General features: G+C 50.6%; 1 protein-coding gene across 1 annotated transcript in view; it reads left to right on the top strand.

Moving 5' to 3' along the window:
- Nucleotides 1-22028, top strand: part of LOC138487560 (zinc finger protein 16-like) — a 127316-nt gene that overhangs the window by 12893 nt on the left and 92395 nt on the right. Inside the window, exons 3-4 of the mRNA XM_069614040.1 lie at nt 5725-5838; nt 6100-6174. Of these exons, the coding sequence (XP_069470141.1) occupies nt 5725-5838; nt 6100-6174 (189 nt within the window). The remainder of the gene's footprint in view (nt 1-5724; nt 5839-6099; nt 6175-22028) is intronic.

Genomic DNA, 22028 nt, shown 5'->3' with positions numbered 1-22028 from the left:
ATTAATGCCTCCCTCACTGAAGGGTCATTCCCGGACACCCTCATACAACCTTTTCTTTTTCAAAAACAACTAGACCCAGACAACCTGGCCATTTATTGTCCCATTGCGAACCACCATTTTTTAGCAAAATCTTGGACATAGTAGTTGTTGAACAACTACACCTCATAAACGACTATCAGTCAGGGTTCTGCCCCATGTGTAGCAACGAGACGACCACCATCTACGTGGTAGTTGCTGCCCTCCAAATCGTGGATACGGGCAACTCGTGCCTCCTTATCCCCCTTGCAGGGTTCAAAATTGAGATTCGATGAGCAGGAGCCAAAACCAGCTCCTGTGTGTCGGGTGTCACCCTGTAGGCTGGAGCTATCGCAGGGGAATCGGGAGCTACCACAGATGCTCCTTTACCTTTTTGTCGATTTTGTATGATCCATTGTGTTTGATTGTATATTAGATGTGTTCTAATTCTTCATTATTAACATGCTCAAATACTCAGTTAATGTTACATGTTCATGCTTGGAAGGCACCAGTTGGCCCTAGGAGCCAAAAGTATCTCCTGGTAGCTGTTGGTTTCAAGCTAACCAGGCTCTACTATGCTACAAGCAGGCGCTAAATAGCTCCCAACTCCGCTCAATTCCGAACCCTGCCCTTGACCTCTCGGCTGCATTCGACCCTGTCAACCACTGCATCCTCCTCTGCCTCCTCACCAACATACATGATTGGATTCTCTGGCACAGTCTTGAATTGGTTTACCTCCTACCTCCCAGGCACATTCCAAGCTATCTAGATGAACATCTTATTCTATTGTTGCCGTTTTTATTTTATTTAGTTTTTTTTTTTAAAAAAACCTTTATTTACACTTGGCAGACAGAAAAGCATGACTTTGGTAATAGCACATATACATGTTGCACAATCAGTGTTGATACACAATATCACAGGACACATGCTGGAAACAGTACATCCAGGACCCGGCCCGAGAGCAAGTGTGTGATGTTCTACAGGTTACCGTTACATGGCAGTTATAACACTCATTAGTAGGCTCATGGCAATTATCTTTGAGCTAGGTACATTTGGAATTTGCACCATGTATCCTTGTGCTTAGATGTAATCGGCAGCGTTCCTATAAAACGTTCTTCGCAGTTCTCGGCCCATGTCAGATCCAACAGCCAATCTTTACCCAAAGGAGGGGCTATGTCTTTCCATTATTTTAATATGCTTTAATATGCTGCGTTTGGCAATCTAGCATCCTATGTTTAAAGGTTCTGAGACGCCTCTCTGGAATGTCCTTCCAAATAGTGCACCCCTGGGGGAGGGGCATGGTACAGGGCGGCCAACCACTTCAGATGGCATATCAAATACATAACTCCGAAATACATGCAGCTCCATAACAGGAGGAAGTGGTCTACGTTTCTCGGGCATCTACTGTCTAAGTCCGGATATATTTTACTGATTTTGTTAGGGGTGTAATATAGCCTGTTAAGTATCTGGAAATCAATCCATTTGAATCCAGTATTTGGTGACCCCGTTCTGGTTAGTGTGCACATCTTATTCCATAATTTGTCCGATAGGTCTATCCCCATGTCCCCGGCCTATTTTAAGTCTTGTACTGGGAGTCTGTATTCCTACTTTACTCATGATCATCTTATACAGTGTGGCCAATAACCTACGACTACCATATGATTTTAAGATAATCATGAGGAGTTCATTTTCTGGAGGCTCAATTGGGTAATCCTCCCACCACGTGGAGACAGTGGCCCTCCATCTGTAGAACTGCAATAGCTCTGTTGTTGTGCCTTTTGTGTTCCTGCTTCCAGGTCTGTAATAGGAGAAACCTCCCTTCTGTGAACAAACCACCCAGTGCCCGGTATCCCCTGTTTTCCCAGTGTGCTTGGAGGGAACCATCCCAAGTAGGGGGGAGGCCAGGGAATTTCCACAGTGGCAGCCACTTGAAATATGGGTGTACTACCCCCACTTTTGCTAATTTAGCTTGCGGTGATGGTAATGAGTACTGGGCCATAAGGTCAGTCCTCCTTGTATGAGGTGTCAAGTAGCAATGTTTTAGGGTCTGTTTTATGGACCGCAAGTCTTGGGGTACGGTCGCTACCATACCAATAAGACGTGAATTTGCTTGATCAGCAATCCAGTACATTTCCAGATGTGGAGGTGAAAACCTCCCCTTATCATAGGGCAGTGTCATTTCCATCCATTTATCTGCAGACCGTGCCTGCGTGCTATAGGAATTGAGATGGGTACCCATGCAGTCTAGTGAAGTAGATTTTACCCGGCCAGCGGGGCACGTTTTATAAAGAGGTACAATAGTTTGGGGGAAAGGATCATTTTGACCAGGGCCAGCCTGCCGGCCAGTGAGAGGGGTATAAGCTTCCATCTGTCTGATTTTTCAATCGCTTATTTTTCATCCGCAGTGTAATTCTCAGAGAAAAGTGAGCCCCTTCCCCCTAGAAATCATGCCCCACTAGTATTTAATCCTGTTCGGTGCCCATTTCGAGGGAAGTCCTCATGCGGCATCACTGTACTAGCAGCTAGGGCAAAGATTTCGGACGTGGTGTAGTTCACTGTGAAGCCCGAGTATGCTCCGAAGTGTGTGATGTCATTCATTATCTGGTCTCAATTTATATGTGGGTCCCTGACATAATCAATACATCATTTGCAAGGAGGGAAATTATTTTCGGTGGTCTTGTTAGCCGAATCCCCCCATTTCTGTGGCGTTCCCTGATCAGGTCTGCCATACGTTCAATGGCGAGTGTGAATGGTAGCGCTGACAGGGGCCACACCCCCGACAAGTGACCCTGCCAAAGGAGAAAGGCTCAGACAATTGCGAATTCACCAGGACTCTGGCACCTGGGCAGGTATATCATGTGAGAGCCGAGCCCGCATTCCCCCAGAAAACGAACAGGTACTCCCATGACACCATGTCGAATGCTTTCTGCACATCAAGGGTTATCGCTGCAGCAGACGCCCCCAGGGACAGTCATGCCATAACATTAAACAGGTGACTGATGTTCAGCGCAGTGCCCAATCTACCTGGGATTAAGCCTACCTGGCCGTCGTGGACCACGTACGGAATCAGTGAGAGCAGTTGGTTTGCTATAATCTTTGTGAGAATGTTGGTGTCCACATTAATGAGTGACAGGGTCTGTATGACCCGCAGTCTTTGCTGGATTTTCCTGATTTAAGGAGTACAGTTAGTGTGGCCTCCCAGAGCGTTTCGGGAAGGATAGTTTTCCAGTGATTCTTCCCATACCTGTAACGGGTGGGGGGAAGGGCAAGTATTGCACCATATTCCATGTAGAACTCATGTCAGCCCATCTGGGCCGGCTGCTTGCCTCTGGGGAGCCCTTTAATAACTTGCATCATTTCCGCCACAGTAAATGGCATGTTAAGTTGCTCTGTGGCAGTATGACCTGCTCGCCTTTTAACAGACTAGTGCAGTACAAGTATTCATAAAATCACCAGAAAACACAGAGAATATCTTGGTTCGTCCTTTTACAATCCCCTTGTTGATCTATTTGAATAGGGCCTCTGAGTGCGTATGAATCCCCTTGTTGGTCTATTTGAATAGGTCTGAGTGCATATCAATCCCCTTGTTGGTCTATTTGAATAGGGCTGAGTGCATATCAATCCCCTTGTTGGTCTATTTGAATAGGGCTGAGTGCGTATGAATCCCCTTGTTGATCTATTTGAATAGGGCCTCTCTGAGTGCGTATGATTCCCCTTGTTGATCTATTTGAATAGGGCCTCGCTGAGTGCGTATGAATCCCATTGTTGATCTATTTGAATAGGGCCTCTGAGTGCATATCAATCCCCTTGTTGATCTATTTGAATAGGGCCTCGCTGAGTGCGTATCAATCCCCTTGTTGATCTATTTGAATAGGGCCTCTGAGTGCGTATGAATCCCCTTGTTGATCTATTTGAATAGGGCTGAGTGCTATGAATCCCCTTGTTGATCTATTTGAATAGGGCCTCTCCGAGTGCGTATCAATCCCCTTGTTGATCTATTTGAATAGGGCCTCTGAGTGCGTATGAATCCCCTTGTTGATCTATTTGAATAGGGCTGAGTGCGTATGATTCCCCTTGTTGATCTATTTGAATAGGGCCTCGCTGAGTGCGTATGAATCCCCTTGTTGATCTATTTGAATAGGGCCTCTCTGAGTGCTATGAATCTCCTTGTTGATCTATTTGAATAGGGCCTCTCTGAATGCGTATGAATCCCCTTGTTGATCAATTTGAATAGGGCCTCTCTGAGTATCAATCTAGCTAGAGCTCTCCCCCGGGCGATCACCTTCACTATATTTCTGACACGAGGACAGGGCTCGGCGCGGCAGCATACACACTTTCTAATGCTTGAAGTGTACTCTCGCAGCACTCTAAATCCCACCTTCTAGTTTTAAGAACCCCAAATTCCCTAGAGATAGCCATCCCTGTAATGTATGTCTGGAATGCTTGCCATAGTGTACCATATGAGGTGGCGTCCAGTGCACGTATCTTTTCCTAGGTCTGCTTTGACTAGTATATCTTGTAGCGCCTCCCACTTGACTCTCCATGCCGCCCAGTTAGAAGCCCGACACCCAGGCTGCCCAGAACTTCTCTGGCATCCCGCTCTTCACCCCAGCTGCCCATGTGCTTGGGTGAGCGTGAGGGAGGGTCTGATGTGTATGTTTTCTCAGATGGTGTATACTTATCCTTGTGCCTCACTTTATGGAAACCGTGTTCAGTGGCAGATACAGTGCCCGTGTTGCACTCTGTCTATCTGGGACATGTTCAGAGGGGAATCGTTAAGGATTATGTTCAACACTGTTAAGGAGTGAAGAAATATTAGAAATCTAAAATTACCTTAATCCTGGCTACCTAGGAAGACGCCCCATATGTTAATTTAGGCTAAATCCGTACCTTGTCCTAGGAAATGGTCCTGTTGGATGTGGTGTATAAACTCCAGGTGATTGAAATTGCGTGACGTCTGGTTTTGCAATGTTTTGGGTATGATTGTAAGGTTGGATATTGGCCGACCGTGCTCTACCATTGCGACCTCAGCACTTGTTTCTTTAGTGGTGGGGAGATGGGTGCTGCATGTGGAGAGTGTGAAACTAGACCCAGGTAAAAGGTACACATTGAAGACTAGGGGGGCCGCCGACAGTACAATCGGGAGCAGCTGTTCCGCACTTGTTAGGGGATTAGGTCTTTTGTGGGAACTGCCCAATTTCAGGGATTGTGCACTATTCAGAATGTATTGTTGTGTGACTGGATTCATTATTCTGGAGTTACTGCAAGGCGACGTTGATAAGCGTGGAATTTCTTGGGGGCAGCCAAGGCCTGAGTGATGCCATTTCTGGCTTAGTTGATCTTACCTTGGAGGTAGTTTTAATTTCATGGTTTGGTTGTGACCAGCAGTCAGACGGGTGAGGATGCAATCGCTCTTTGACAGCTGGAGGTGTGGTTGTTAAGAGAGTTCTATTGCTTTGAGTATTGCTTGAGATTTAGCTTTTTATTTGATTCCATTTTGGTTCTAGTCACTTTGTCAAAAAGAGCGACACGGGAGGGAAAGCGGACTGATGGGCGACATTATACATGTGGGTGTCTTCTATTTTCTGAAGTGCACTTACAGATATGTATGCAGAATTATCACAATATGGGCCTAAACGCAGGACGGAGGGGGGGCGAGGGGGGTTCTTGCCAGCTGGTGGCAATCATGCATTTGTTATTGTGCCACAGGTGAATGGATTATGGATCGAGATGAGTTCTTAGTCATAAAGAGAGAAGATAACCTGAACGCTACAAGTTTTCAGAAAACAGAAGGAAGGGAAACAAATGATTGTCCCAACAAAGGTGAGGAAGAAGGGCTGTGTTACATTGGACATGCTTCATAACCACAATATCCCCAATACCTGTATTCAAATGGTGCAAACCTCAGACTATCCATGCCAGTGCGTTTGCTTACATTACTTTGAAATGTTGCTCTATTTAACTTTATAACCACATATTTTAAAATGGTTTGATGTAAACTGGTTCGTTGTTGGGTTGATACGTTTTAGAAAGTAAGCAAAAGCTTTTTTTTCTTTCTAACTTCTGGCATGTGTATGATGGAAGATGGAGACCCAGCTCCAGTATTCGTTGATTATGCTGGTGAGGAAGTTGGAGGACGGAGCAAGGACACAGACCCGGGTAAGTGACACATGCGCCCCTGTTCGTCCATTGCTGAGATTGAGATGGGATGTGGGGGTGGGTACTTCTCTTCACGTTGGATTGATTGCAGAGGGTGTTTGTTGCCTGTGGTTAGTTATTAAATTGGCACAGGATGGGTCATGGTTAGCTTTTGAGTTTCCACATCACTGGCTGTGGTTAGTTTGTGGGTTGGCACATTGTTGTTTGTGGTTAGGTAATGAATTGACACATTGCTAGGCATGTTTAGGGAACCATGTTAGGTTGTAGTTAGTGGGTCAACATGTTGCTTGTTGTGGTTACGTTGCAGGTTGGAGTCAGTTACTGACCGGGCTAGTTGTTGCTGATGGTCTATTTACAGATTATCCTGAGTTGTTGCTGGTTGTCGTCAGTCACTGATCCATCCCTTCTCTCTCTGTTGAATTGAAGATTATTAGTTCCAGTTAACACATTGTTAGTTTGCGTAGTCAGTAAAAAGATATACCTGCTGGTCGTGGTCAGTGGACCCGTTGTTGATTGTGGTGAGTTAGTTAGTAGATGCTATGTTGGTCGTGGTTAGTAAGTCAGTTCACGCGTTGCAGTTTGTGGGTAGAATTATGCTTGGTTGTGGCCATGTAGTGATACCCCCCCTGCGGGTTACAGATTGTCCTGAGAAGAGGCAAGAAATCTCTGTGCATGGAAATCTCTGTGCAAGTCTGTAGAATTATTTATCAGATTTCATGAGAGTTGGCAAATCTATAGTATCTATCCAAACATTTTCAAATCTGCATGTGGTTTCTAAAAGCAGCAGAGAAGTATCAAAAGTGTTTTCCAATCAGAAACCTGCATTTTCTGCAGAATTATCTTCACCGAAGATTTGGACTCTCTAGCCCTGAGTTGTTGGATGAACTGAGTTTAGAGAGTGAGCGATTACTACTGGGCTCGGAGCAGATGGAAATGCTGGCACTGAGGTGGCACCACTCATTCCTGTATGACACCTAGTGATATGAATGGGCCTTTTGGTGTAATCGTATTATTTCTTATGTTAATTGGCCCATAGCGTATAGCAGCCTTAAGAGATGGCGACGTTTCCATTTGTTCTCCAGTGTGAGCATCTTCAGACATTGAATAGCTCTGCCTGTGATTGAGATCTTGTAACACTTTTTGAATGAAAATATTTGAAACTTGACATTCTATTCATCTTTGCTAGCACTTTAAATGATTGGCATGTACAGTGCCAATCTCAGACATTGCTGGACGTGTGTTGGTTGATTGAATCAGTCAATATCTGCTGGCCCCTTGCCATACTCTGATGTTTAGTTTATTTATAGAGCGCGGTTTATAGTGATTTTTTCGAATTACATTTTTTCGATTGCCATTATCTCGAAAACATGAGGCAAAAACAATTTTGGATGTTTATTTATTTTATTTATTTAATGGGGGGGCTCCCCAAAACCCCTGTTTTTTTTAACACCTTTTTTACTTACAAAACCCCAAAAAAAGTATTAAATAAAAAAAGAATACATTAAAAAAAACGTTTTAGACTAACAGGCCGATTCATGGAATTAATGTGCGCCGAAAATTCCGGCGCAGAGGTGCCAAAACGTGCGATTCCCAGTAAAAGTGCGAAATTAGTAGTGCAACTGCGAAAATCGCAGGGAAACCAGCGCTCCTCGATTCATGGAAGTCCGTGCGCGAGAAAAATGTTGGATGTGCGCTGAAAAAGTGCGTGGCGCATGCCGGCGCACAGGTCATCCAACGGCGTGCGCCACGGCCACTGCGAAATCGCACATAGCGCAGCGCACATCACAAAAGTAGGCGGAACACGGGGCGTAACACTCGGAATGGGGAACAACGCGTAAAAATATGGGCGTCACGGGGGAAGTACAGGAGGCAAGTGCGCGGAACGCCCACACGCTCGCCTACAACTCGTATTCATGGAATCGAATAGGGCAAACCAGCGCACGGTGAAAGACGCGCACAGGGCCAAAGAAGTACGCCACAAGAAAGCAGGCGGTAGAGTTCCTGCGCCTGAAATGTGCGCCAAAATGTGCGCTAACAAAAAGCACCCATATACAGCTATGATGATTGGTCCATACAGTGGACCTCAAGTCAAATGAAGTACAAAGGGGTACCGACAAACACGGACACCCGCTGTGTGAAAAATAGCGTGTGCGTGTATTACGGGGTTCGCGGGAAGTTCCACACGCGATTGGCCTGGGCACGTGTATTTCGGGGTGCGCGTGAAGTTTCCCACACAAATTAGCAGGGTACGTGTATTTCGGTGTGCCCGTGAAGTTCCACACGCAATTTCAGCAGAGTACGTGTACTCCGGGTGCGCGGCAAATTCCACACGCGAATCCAGCAGCCTACGTGTATTTCGGGGGTGCTGGGGAGTCCCACACGTGAATTGGCCGTGTGGGTCCTCCCAGCTGTTCCCTCTACATCCTCCATGGCCCCTGCAGGCGGCCCACACCACAGGGGACTACCCTGCACATGTCCCGCAGGCAGCCCATCCACCATGGCCATGGCCCGCAGCCAACCCACATGTCACCTTGCACTACTGCCCACCAACGCATGTCTCCCTGCAACCCCACCCCCCAGCAGTGCAGGGCACCCTCCACCAGGCCCCCACTCCTGTCTCCCTGCACCCCCACCCCCCACCAGTCAGGGGCACCTGCCAGCAGGCCCCCATTCCTGTCTCCCTGCACCCCCACCCCCCCAGCCGTGTGATTTGCCTGGGTGCGTGTATTCCAGGGGTGCGCGGGTAGTCTCACGCGATACCATCAGGGTACGTGTATTATGGGTCCGCGTGAACTTCCACACACGATACCAGCAGGCTACGTGTATTACAGGGTTCGCGGGAAGTTCCACACCCGATTGGCCTGTGTACTTGTATTTCGGGGTGCGCGTGAAGTTTCACATGCAAATTTGCACGGTAAGTGTATTTCAGTGTGCGCGTGAAGTTCCACACGCGACTGGGCCTGTGAGTGGGGTACATGTATTCCAGGGGTGGGGGGGGAATATTTACTCGCGACTGGGCCTGGGAGAGTGGGGTACGTGTATTCCTGGGGTGGGCGGGAAGATTTACACGGTCGCCTACAACGCGCCAAAAAATAAATGGTCCAATCCTGAAACACGTACGCCAGCATGAAGCAGGCGCACGTCCCGCGCAGCATAAAAAAGTGCGCAAACAACCAACAAGCTCAGACGCCAGGATGAATATACCGTTCCTAGCAGCAGTGGCCGTGGGATACCGCAGGAGGAGGAGAAGGATAGTCGGGGCCAGAATCTTCACACCAAGAACTAGCCTATTTGGTATGCCTGATGACCAGGTGTATGGGAGGTACAGGTTTCCACCACACATAATACTGGACCTGGTGAGTGAGTGGGAGGATGACCTCACATCACCCACCCTGTGCTCCCAAGCACTCAGCCCCCTGGAGAAGGTCCTCAATGTACTGCACTTCTTGGCTACCGGATCATTTCAGCGGACAAGTGCTTTAGTGGGGGGGGGGGGTGTCGCAGGCCACGTAGTCACGGTGCCTACACCAGGTGTTGGCCATCATCACTGCACGCCCATCAGTCCGCAGGCACATATACCTGCCCAGAACACATGCAGAAAGGCTGGCTGTCAGCCAGGATTTCTACAGGGTGGCACAATTCCCCAAAGTGCTAGGTGCCATTGATTGCACCCATGTGGCTCTACGTCCCCCCAGGGCATCTGAGCACATCTATAGAAACCGCAAGCACTGGCATTCCATCAACGTCCAGGTAGTATGTGATGCCAAGGGAATCATCACCTCATTATATGCCAACTATCCAGGGTCCACCCACGACAGCTTCATTTACAGGATGTCAACCCTAAACCGGGACATGGAAGCTGGGCGGCATGGCGATGCATGGCTGCTTGGTGAGTAGAAATGCCACAGCACACGCATGCATGACAGATACAGAGTAATGCCAATACCCCACTAATGATCCCCATCACCACCTCCCCAGGGGACAGTGCCTACCCTCTGTGCACACACATGATGACGCCAATTCGGAACCCCATCACGCCTCCCGAGGTAAGATACAACACAGCCCATATTGCAACCCGGGGCATAGTGGAGCGCACATTCGGAGTGCTCAAGTCACGCTTTCGCTCCCTTGACCGTTCTGGTGGGCAGCTGTTATACGCCCCCCCAGTAGTGTGCAGGATCATAGTGGCAGCATGTGTCCTGCACAATGTTGCAACACGCCGGGGCCTGGCTGTGGACATGGTGGTGCCCCCACATCCTCAACCACATGCACGCCCGCTGCGCATGGGAGGGGAAAGGGCACGGGATGAGGCAGCCCGTACGCAGCTGGTGGCTAATTACTTCACATAGAAAGCACACCCCTGTGAAGTGCACACAGCCCTGGCACATACCATCTGACAATCAGTGATGACTCAATCTGTTAATTCTGATGAATTAAGGGACAGTCAACTGTCAGAACCATAGCAGCCTGAGATTGTTCATCTGGAAGTGTCACAATGTGTGCATCCCTACCTACACAAACACCACCAATGCAGTGTCATCAAAAGACCCACTTCCATGCAGCAAAAATGAATACCCACTTGCAAAATACAACATGAGAACAGTGCCATGTCACCCAACCCCTCCCCGGCACGGCCACACAACACACCATGGCATGTCATGCAATGTGAGAGCAAACACATGAATCCCCACAACATGACCCAAGTGTCACCAACTACAGTGTCCCTAATGGAGACTGGCCACACATGAGATGCTCGCAGTAATGCAGGACCAACAACACACCTTACCAAATACTTACCAATAATACCAATCACCTACACAACCTCCAACCTACCATAAACATGACAGTACAGACTTAAAAAATTGGTAGCCTCACTACCAGATAATGCCAGCACTTCGAACACTTCCAACTATACAGTGTTAGCGCCACGTAAAAGTGTAGGTGCACTGCTTACAACATGGACTCCAGTTCCAAAGTAGACCGCCTTGTGAAGACATGAGAAATGGACCTGCAAATTAGGAGGATAAGATGGATGCAGAGGCACATATCAATACACCATGCAGTGTACAATACAACAACAATATGCACTAGGAATGTATACACAGTATTGACTACAGACTGCCCACACATCAAATGGGAGTCCAACGTCACCGTGTAAGTCAATGTCACTTGGGCACACCCTTTGCAAGCCTATGGAAACGGGAAGCAGGAGGGGTGTGTGTCACACAACCCCAAGCATCTGACCCAAATTCAGGACAAGCCTGCATGTGCCCAGCCACAATACAGCGTATGCCCACGGGAGCCACGCAAGGCAACACACTGTCCAAAAAATCAAGAATCAAAAATAAAAAAAATAAAAAATAAAAAATGGCCATGAATGGGCCCAGGGGGTGGGGGGAGGCCACCCAGGAGGTCCGAGGACAGGGTGCACACCAAAACCCACCTGTGTGGATCTTGCGGAAAAAAAACACCTCCATGGGCTCATGGCCTGCACGGCTACCCTATTGTGGGAGAATCGCTGCTGTTGCTCTCCTCACCCTCTGCAGCTGCATCAGGAGGTGGTGGCACTATGGGAGGCAGCCCACGCAAAGCCCTAGTCTGGTCCTCCATGGCAGCAAGCATGCGGGTGTTGAAGGTCTGGTTCTGGAGGATAATTGTGCAGATGTCCCCATGCAACAACTCACGGGATGCCCGGACCTCCTCCCTAGTTGCCTGCATCTCAGCTGAGAGCGTACGCATGAGCCGCTCCAGCTGCTGTTCTGTCCACGTGTTAGCTGAAGCCTCAAGCTCAACGAGAGTTGCTCCGAGCTGACCGAGTTTCACCCTCAGGGCTTCCCTGTGGCCCTGGGACTCAATAGAAATGGCTTCCTGCAGAGTCTCCGGTGCCGCCCACCTGTCCCTATTGGACGCCAACATGTCCTCCCGGTGTGACTGGCTAATGGAGTCTGTTGCCTGCTGTAGTTGTTCAATTAGCCTTTCTTGGGGGACAATGGAAGTGGCCACCCTATCCATGGCCTGAGCCATCATCTCAGTTGATGCTGCCTGTTGGTTTGCCATACCGTGTATGGATTGCTCCCATGCGGTATTGCCAGGTGGCGTACGGCCACTGCGTCGGCGGGCACCACACCTGTCTGGGGCAAGGCGAACTGCGCCTTGCTGTGCCGGCACTGCCTGAGGCTGCAGGACTGCATTCCCCCTCTGATCTGCTGGCCCAGGAACAGGATCAGATGTAGTGGAGTGTGACCCTGCATCCGTAACCACTAAAGGCGGACCTACCAACACTGACATCCCCATTGAGGGTTCTACCCTTGGTGCAGGTGGGTTGGACAGTGCAGAATCCCTCCCAGAAATGCTTACCCGCGACGGCACATAGGTCTCATCATCCGAATTGACACCTGAATAGAGCTCGGGGGAGGTGCACCCAGAGACACCCCTTGAGATGACGGCCTGTAGCAAGTGTGGGTTCTCACCCACCACCACACCATGTCCCTCACTGGTGCCCGGTCGGGCCTGAGAGCCCTCCTGGGTCTGCACCATCTCCACAACTCCAGCAGTATCAAGTGCGTCATCCCCTGCAAAGACATGAAAGAAAAGAAATGGGAACAGGCATTAGCACCATGGAACACAATTCGGGCTGAGAAGCAACAGAAACGGTACTTCATTGACACATGTCCCACATGACTATAACCCTCCCATGCATGCACTGTCACTGCATATGAAGGGGAGGCAAATGGCACGCATTGATGACACCAAGATGGAAGACCAACACATTTGCTGCATGCTGCCTAGCAGTGCCATCACACATTGGCCTGTGATTGGCATGTCCAATACACATACATGACACATGCCAATACACAGATGGCATGTACCCTAGCCATGTCACACATGTGACAATAGGACTGAGAAATGCCTAGTGAAAGTGGTGGAATGCAGACGATCAGCCTGAATGGACACAGAATAACATGCAACTATGTTGTGGCAAGATGACACTTCAAGGGCAACTGGCGTGAGGTTGGGCTGAATGTCTACTGTTGCCCGAAGGGATACTGCAACGCCCAAATCCTGGTGCGCAGAATGTATTGGATGAAGCACATGGGTGACCCAAACCACTCAGGCACACACCCCCTCACCTGGCACTCAATCAGAAGCCCTCACACACACACCATGCACATGGATGACACACACATGCATGTGCACTCACCGGACAATGCCTCGTAATCTGGCAGGTCTCCCACACCTTGGATCTGTTCCTCCGTGACGTAGGTGCCAGCAACATACTCCTGTGGAGTGAGTTCTATGTCCTCTGCTGGAGACCCACCTCCAGTCACTAGAGTTGCGGCATGACTTGAGGCCAGCTTTTTATTTGCCCTGCGCTTAAGGTCATTCCAGCACTTGTAGCAATCATTAGCTGTGCGCCTCACGAATCCAAGGGCACTTATGATGTCCGCAATGGTCTTCCAGTGTGCCTGACGTTGTGCAGGTGTGGTCTTGCATCCTGCAGTAATCACCATTTCGCTGTCATGTTGTCATGTGCGGACACATACTCTACAAGTGCATTAAGTTCGGCCTGATTGAAGCTGGGCTTCCATGGTGGGCCGGACTGTGTAGCCGTGTCTGGGGCATCAGCCTGTACTGGACGAGCACTCTTCCTCTTCCGCTTGGAAGGTGGTGGTGATACTGAGTGTCCTACACCGCTCTGGACACTAGGGGCAGGAGCCCCGGTGGACTGTGGACTAGGAGTGTGGGAATGAACACTCACCATGGGACTTGGTGCAGGCATTAGCGGAAGTGTGATGTAGTCAGGGGGAACGTCAGCAGGATGGACTAGGACTGACACTGTCCTGGCTGGGAGACTCAGAGCTGGGGTGGATGGAGCCGGGGCTGCCCCTGCTGCCTCCCCACCCTGCCTACTCGGGGCAGCAGATGACATAGCTGCCCCTGATCCACGTGGGCTGGTGACACCAACGTGCACCGCCACACGTGGCCTAGACCTGCTGACCTGGAAGTCATCCATGGAGTCACCCTGTGCCAGGTCTGGTGCCACAATGGGCTGGCCCAACAAGGGCTGAGCAGGGACGGTGTCAGCCACGTTACCCTCAACCAGGGGGGGGACATGGGTGTCCCTGACTGGTCACCCACACATGGGGGTCAAGGGGCATCCTGCAAGTCCTGGCCACGTCCCCTACCGTATCCACCACGGCCACCTCTTGTGGCTCGCCCACCTGTGCCACCCTTACCGCGTGCTCGCCTCCCAACCATGACACTGATGATGTTGTGCGTATGGGAGTTGCAGTAAACTATTGTCCTGGGCAATTGAGGGTCAAAGGGGTAGGGTACTAGATGGAATTCGTACCCTAGTGCTCTAGCAAGGCTGTTTGTGACCCCTGGGGGAAGATGACGGGTCACGCAACGCACAGGCACCACGAAAAAGGGAGATAATGTCCACGCAACCCATCCTAGACCACATGCGTGGAAATATAAACCTGCACTACGCTGTGGCACCCAGAAACACAAAAATGAACGTATGCGTGTCACACGCAGCCTAGACTGACCTCTGAAGGGGTAGGCAACACACGGGGCAAGCACAGATGTCAAATACGTGCGCGACTCACCGTCTGCCAGGAAATATCGCGTGAAAAATACGCACGTGTGCGTGTTGGCAACACCCCCGCCAAAAGAAGAATTGTACGCTGTCTGAGGAGACAGGACAACAGGAGAAGTGAACGCTGTTTAAGGAAACGGGCCCAGGAAAAAGACAAGAAGAGAAAAAAGCTGTCGGAGGTAACAGGGAGTACGAACTTGGAACGCCGTGAAGTAAATCGCGTGTGAACCAACAAGAAGTACAGATATCACCCACTCGCTCTCCATGAAAAGCACGTACAAGGAAATGGCGTTCTACACGTACGTTTTAAAGATGCCCACACGTCCAGCGTCACTTCCGCGTGTACGCGCTAAGGCCCCATCCTCCAATCACACGAGCTGACACTCTGACGTGCAGTCATTGGACGTGTAACATGTACCTGTGGACAGGGAAACGCCCGCGCACGCACGTCAGACGCGCATACGCGCTGGTGGCCTTTGGGCCAATGAATTCGCGTACGTGTGCTGACGCGCTTACGCGCCAAGGCCCTTTCCTCGAATTACACGAAGACGTGCTGGATTTTCACGTGCCAAATCACTCTGTATCAAGCTGGCCACGCGTAAGCACACGGAAGACCACGCTCCTGCTCAGAAGGCCGAATTACTGCCCCCCAGAGCCCCGAGCACGCTCCCACCTGCCATCTGCTGCTGCCTGATTGCCTGCTGCCCTGCCCACGTGCCCTGCCATTTGCTGCCTGCACATCAGCCAGGTGTGCTGTTGCTGTGACCACCCCTTGTGAAACAGAAGACTCCCCCCAGGACCCAGTTGCCCACCCACTCCTGCCTCTGGGGTTGTCATGTCGGGCACTGCAACATCTGGCACCACTTACAACCCCCGGCCAGAGAGGCAGAGGGGCACCAGCTTCACTGCCACCGAAGTTGGTGTCCTGGTGGAGCAAGTCCTGGGGCAGTATGATGCCCTCTTCAGAAGTTTGCGCGCCGACAAGGAAGGAAGGAAAGAAGGAAGGAAGGACGGAAGGACGGACTCGGATCTGGACAGACATTGTGACTGCCATCAACGCGGAGGGGGTGGCAGTCCGTGACTTCCAGCATGTCAAGAAGTGCTGGGAGGACTTCAGATCCAGGATCCTCAACAAGGCCCGGTGCCTCTTGAAGGCAGCGGATGCTAAGGGGCGCCGGGCCACTTGTCGGACGATCAGATGAGGGTCCTGGAACGCATATCCCCAGCGCTCCACGTCCAGGTCCTTGAGAGGCAGACCCGTCTGGAGTCGAGCGGTAAGTGTACATGCATCATGATTGTAAGCTGTGCGTGTGGTGATGTGCCAGTAGTGTGCAGGTTGCACATGTGTTTGTATGGGGCCAAGTATGGGTGGGGGTGTACAGGGCCGTGATGCTAACACATGCGAGGGCTGTCATGTGTGAGACATGGATGGTGCTTGTGTGTGTAGGCTTGCATGCCAAATGCAGTTGTGTGGGCACACATGTTTGGATGAATGTGTATGTAAGTAGGCATGTTCGTGATGTCACACATGGATGTTGTTTTCAGCTGCATGTATCAGCACTGTGTACATGTGCATGTGTGTGTATTTGACAAGGGTGCAACAGTGATGCAACATGGATGCATGTGACAGCGGGATGTGGAAGCCTGATTGGCAGATGTGACATGGATGCCGATCTGAACACTGCGACAGTTGGCAGAGGTGTACACATGCATGCAAGTGTGGTGGTGTGTGTACATGTGTAGTGCACTCCCTGTGTTGCATGTGATGTCTGGCTCACCTTTGCCTGCTCATGCTGTTGGATGTGTATGGATGGTGCTGGCAGTTGCGATATGGCTGTGGTATGGCTCATGTGTGCAAGTTGAAATGACGTGTGTGTTGGCGATTGTGATGCCATGTCTGAGGTTTGCCAATGCCACTCATGTACAACTGTCATGTGTGTATGTGTCCATTGTACAGTGCCCTGATGCCTGTGTTTTATTTCTCCCTGTCTGCAGCGTCAACTGATGAAGAGGGCGGAGAAGGTGCTGTGAAGCACAGCGGCGGGGATCGCACCGCCAGCCGGAGACGCAAGGCCCGGCTCCCCTCCCAGGTTGTGATCTCGTCGGGGAGTGAGGAGTCCGGTGCCGTGTCCCAGGCCGCAGCTGCCGGGGGGAGGTCCAAGAGGCGGAGGTCGGAGTTGGACTCCTCGGCAGCAGAAGGGGCAGCTGGGACCCCACAGGGCCCAACGGGGGAAGATGGCACAGAGTCATCCAGGTTGGTGGGGGGTTTGGTGGAGGAGGAGGCCATGCAAGCAACAGAGACAGGGTCTGGAGGTGGGGATTCCACTGGTGCTAGTGGTGCAGTGCAGGACCAGGGACAGGAGGCAGCACAGGCCGCCGCGGAGGTGCCTGTGTGCAATCCTGTCCCTGATCCTGTCACTGCATCATCTTGCACCAGTAGGGATGCCTACATCCAGACCCGTTTTCAGGCAGGGGATGAGCTCACAACAACTGGCCTTCCTCTGCCTGCGGACGTGGCTATCCGGGTCCGGGTTGAGCCTGTCCTGACTGGTGTGGCGTTGCGTCAACGGGCCATGCGAGGTGACCTGCAGTCTTTTCATGAGGAGACTGCACGTCATCTCGAATGGCTCATTGACCGCGTCGGCCTACTGGGACAGGTCATCCAGGCCAGATTCCTCCGTTTGATGGGGCTTGCTCAGACCCCCTCCTCAACTGAACCCCCTATGCGCCAGTCGTCCTCCGTGCCACCTTCCCACCCATCAGTCACCTGGGTGCCCTGTGGAGCTGCCTCTGACGGTGCGGCCAGGCTGGTGGAGGAGGCATCTCTGCCACAGTCGGGAGTCGGACGTCCAGCAGGGGTGGCCACATCAACGACTGCACCCCAGCAGGTGGAGGATGTGCAGGCAGCAGGAGCCAGGGCACGGGCACAGGCGCAGCAGCAGCAGCAACGAGGTGGGAGCCATGATGGCTCGGGGCTTTCGACATCGGAAGGGCAGGCATCGGCCGGAGGGCAGGACGACCCAGGACGGGAAGTGTCTTCCGTGTGGCAGCGGTTGGGCCACGCCATAGATGCGGAGCGGCAGCGGGCAAAAGAGGCACGGCTCACGATGGTCAGGGCGGAGAACTCCATGCGGAGGGCCCTGAGGCGGGCCGAGTGCCTCGAGGCAATCCGCAGGGAGTTGGAGGTGAACATGTCAATGGCCCTGCGGACCCTCGGGCCATGGAGGAGGACCGCCTCCGGGACATTGAGCAGGAGTTCGATGATGCCCTGACCCGGAACATCCCGAAGTGAGCCGTCGGACTGGCCCGCTGCCCTTGTAAATAGTTCTGTAGTTAGTGTTAGGTTTCCTTTGGTTTTGCATTTGTTTTGGACCTTTTGGACAATGGGCCACATTTTTGTATATAGTTTTTTTTATTAGGTAGTGTTATTAGATAGGTTTCATTTCTTCTGTTGGGATCATGGACCCTGGATTGTTTATCTGTATATAGTTGACTGTTGGATTTTCAATTTTTTTTTTTTTATGATATGCTGCTTTCTTTTTTTTTTTTTTTATTCCCATTTTCGTTTGTTTATTTTTGATTCAATTTATGTTGCTTTTAATACATATTTTTTCTTCAAACTTCAATGTGTAGTATCATCTCATTGGTTTCATGCATATCATGATATGGGTTTTGACATTCACTGACACCCATTGTGTGTATGTGAGGGAAATGTGCTCATTTACAAACTTGCCATTGGGGTTGTATCATGTAATTGCCATTTCTAAGTGGGTGGATGCAATACTCTGGTGTGTGTTTGGCATTTGGAGGCTGCTCATAAGGCCCAGGGATCTAGATTGTGATGACATGTTGGCTGGGGGACATGTGTGGGGGCCTGCTGGCAGGGGCCCCTGACTGGTGGGGGGTGGGGGTGCAGGGGGACATGAGTGGGGGCCTGGTGGAGGGTGGCCCACAGTGCTGGGGGGTGGGGGTGCAGGGGGACATTTGTGGGGGCCTGGTGGAGGGTGCCCCTGGATGCTGGGGGTGGGGGTGCAGGGGGACATGTGTGGGGGCATGGTGGAGGGTGCCCTGCACTGCTGGGGGGTGGGGGTGCTGGGAGACATGTGTGGGGGCCTGGTGGAGGGTGCCCCTGGATGCTGTGGGGTGGGGGTGCTGGGAGACATGTGTGGGGGCCTGGTGGAGGGTGCCCCACAGTGCTGGGGGGTGGGGGTGCTGGGAGAAATGCGTTGTTGATCAGTAGTGCAAGGTGACATGTGGCTTGGCTGGGGGGCATGCCCATGGTGGATGGGCTGCCTGTGGGACATGAGCAGGGGTGCAGGGTAGTCCCCTGTGGTGTGCGCTGCGTGCAGGGGCCATGGAGGTTGTAGAGCGAACACCTGGGAGGACCCACACGGCCAATTCACGTGTAGTACTCCCCGGGAACCCCTGAAATACACGTACCCTGCTGAAATCGCTTGTGAGACTTCCTGCACACCCCGAAATATACATACCCAGGACATTCGCGTGTGGAACTTCCCGCGCACCCCTGAAATACACGTACCCTGCTGAATTTGCTTGTGAAACTTCCCGCGCACCCTGAAATACACGTACCCAGGACATTCGCTTGTGGAACTTCCCGCGCACCCCTGAAATACACGTACCCTGCTGAATTCGCTTGTGAGACTTCCCGCACACCCCAAAATACATGTACCCAGGACATTCGCGTGTGGAACTTCCCGCGCACCCCTGAAATACACGTACCCTGCTGAATTCGCGTGTGAAACTTCCCGCGCACCCCTGAAATACACGTGTCCTGCTGAATTCGCGTGTGAAACTTCCCACACACCCCAGGAATACACGTACCCAGGACAATCGCGTGTGGAACTTCCCGCGCACCCCTGAAATACATGTACCCTGCTGAATTCGCGTGTGGAACTTCCCACGCACCCCTGAAATACACGTTCCCCACTTGGCCTTTGCTGTTTGGCAGCCCTGTGAACTGGTCCAGGGTTAGCGCAGACATTTGCGATGAATTGGGGATTTTGATGGCTTTTCCTTGCGCGAGGGCGTTCTTGGGGGCGTAACTGGCGCTGCTGCAGGGTCGCTGCGCCATGGCTGGTTTTGGAGGCTAAAATCCATGAATACGCTGTGCAATTAATTATCGCACGCGGCTGGCGCAGTGTATCGCACGGGGACACTGTGCGCCAGCCGCGTGCGCCACTTTTGTGCGAAATTCTATGAATTACCCTGTAAATGTTTTCGAGATAATTGCATTTCAAAAAAATGCATTCGAAATAATGACCGGATCCCATAGAGCGCACCGATCCCTTAGGCAGCTGGGTGCTAATCTTGCATGTTATATGAAGTGCATGCATATTATAGTTAAAACAGTGAGATACAACAATTGCAGATATGACTATAAACATAAAATGGTGTGAATTACAGATTTAAATATATACATCAGTATTTACAAAAGTAGAACATTTTGACAAAGAAATGTGAATCCGGACATGGTTAAACAATTGGAACAGAGTCTTGCTCATGGAGCCAATCTTTGGCCTTTGTTCGGAATAGATGATAAGAAGGTTGTTCTCTTAGAGAGAGAGAGAGAGAGAGGGAGGGCATTCCAGTTTCTGGCCGCGAGGACAGGGAAACTCTCCCCCACCTGCTCGTTGTTGCTTGAATCGGGGTATGTTGACACAGTGCCTCATAGCGGTTCTGGTAGGCTGTGTTATGTGTCGTGAGATAGTGTTGGTCAAATAGATGAGGGCTTGGTTGGAGAGGCACTTGTGAGTAAGGGACAGTGTTTTATATGTTATTCTTTGCTTAATGTTAAGCCATTTTAATGTACGTCTAGTTTCCGAGATGTGAAGATTCCTTGGGATGTTTAAAGCTGCGCGTATGGCATTGTTTTGCATAACTTGCATCTTGTTCAGATTTTGTTGTGATGTGCATTACAATAATCGAGCTTAGAGAGGACTAAGGCTCTAGCTATAGTGATGCAGTTGGATGTGGACAGGTAGGGTGGAAAGGATGTGGTGAGCTTACAGGTGTAGGCAGATGAGGAGGCCAGGGCGTTAGTTTGTCTGGTTAGTGTCAGTGCTGAGTCGATATAGATTCCTAGTGTTTTCACCGCATTAGTGACTTTAATTATTTTGCCGTCAATATTAAATGAGGAGAATAACGAGTCTAGTTTGTTCAAATTGTCCGGAGAGCCGAGGAGGAGCAGCTCTGTCCTATCGCCGTCAAGACAGAGCCTGTGCTTCACCATCCAGGCTTGCATGATAAGATAAATATTGTTGAGCGTCCTGCTATCCACAGAGTAATCGCCAGTAATGGTATCTGAGTGTCGTCCGCGTAGTTGGTATAGGTGACCCCCAGATGGTCAAGCTCATCAAAAAGTGGCTTGGTGAATACATTGGAGAGAGTAGGAGACACACAAGATCCTTTCGAGAACCCCACACATGACTGGGGAAGGAGAGGCAGAGGCAGAGGCAGAGGGTGCAAAGACCATCATGGATCTGTTATTGAGGAAAGACTCAATCCAGGCCTTAGCTTGGTCTGAAAAAATGCATAGCTGAGGAGAGGTGTTTGCATAAGATTTTGTGGTTCATCAAATACTGCTGATAGGTCAAGTAGAATAAGCAGGGCCGATTTGCCCTTGTCTTTCAGAGTTTGCATTTGAGTCTTGAGGGCAATAAGAGCGGTTTCAGTTCCATGTCTGGGTCTGAATCCTGATTGTCTCAGACCTAGTAAGTGGTTGGATTCCAAGTATTGCAGTATCTGCAGATAGGCAGCTCAGTCCAGTATTCTTAGCAGAAATGGAACCGTCGTAATAGGTCTATAGTTGGCTGGGTTATTAGTGTCCAGGGAGTTTTTTTTTCAGCAATGGGAGTACCCAAGCGTCTTTCAGGTTGTTGGTACTGTGCTGGATTTGAAAGAGGCGTTGATAACTGACGTAATGAATGGGGATAATTCCTTCGCAGCCTCTTTAATGAGAGGGGCAGGACATGTTTCTCCCTGACAATTAGATGGTTTAAGTTTCAGGATGATAGCTTCGACCTCTTTGATGGAGAGTGGTGAGAAATTGAATTGAGGCTGTGCGTTCGTAGTCACGGAATCTGGGTTTTGAAGCATGGTGATTTTGTCTTGGAGTGCATTCTGAATATTGGTGCACCATTGGGTGTCTTTAATGCACATATCAGGTGGTGGGGCAGGAGATTCTAGCTCTTTCAGGATATTAAATAATTCCTTAGTATTGGATTCTGCTTTG

Source organism: Ambystoma mexicanum, chromosome 9 (genome assembly GCF_040938575.1).
Source record: "Ambystoma mexicanum isolate Mex_15411 chromosome 9, UKY_AmexF1_1, whole genome shotgun sequence".
Taxonomy (NCBI): Eukaryota; Metazoa; Chordata; class Amphibia; order Caudata; family Ambystomatidae; genus Ambystoma; species Ambystoma mexicanum.
Note: the sequence above shows the minus strand (reverse complement) of the source record. Positions and strands in the feature narration are given on the sequence as shown.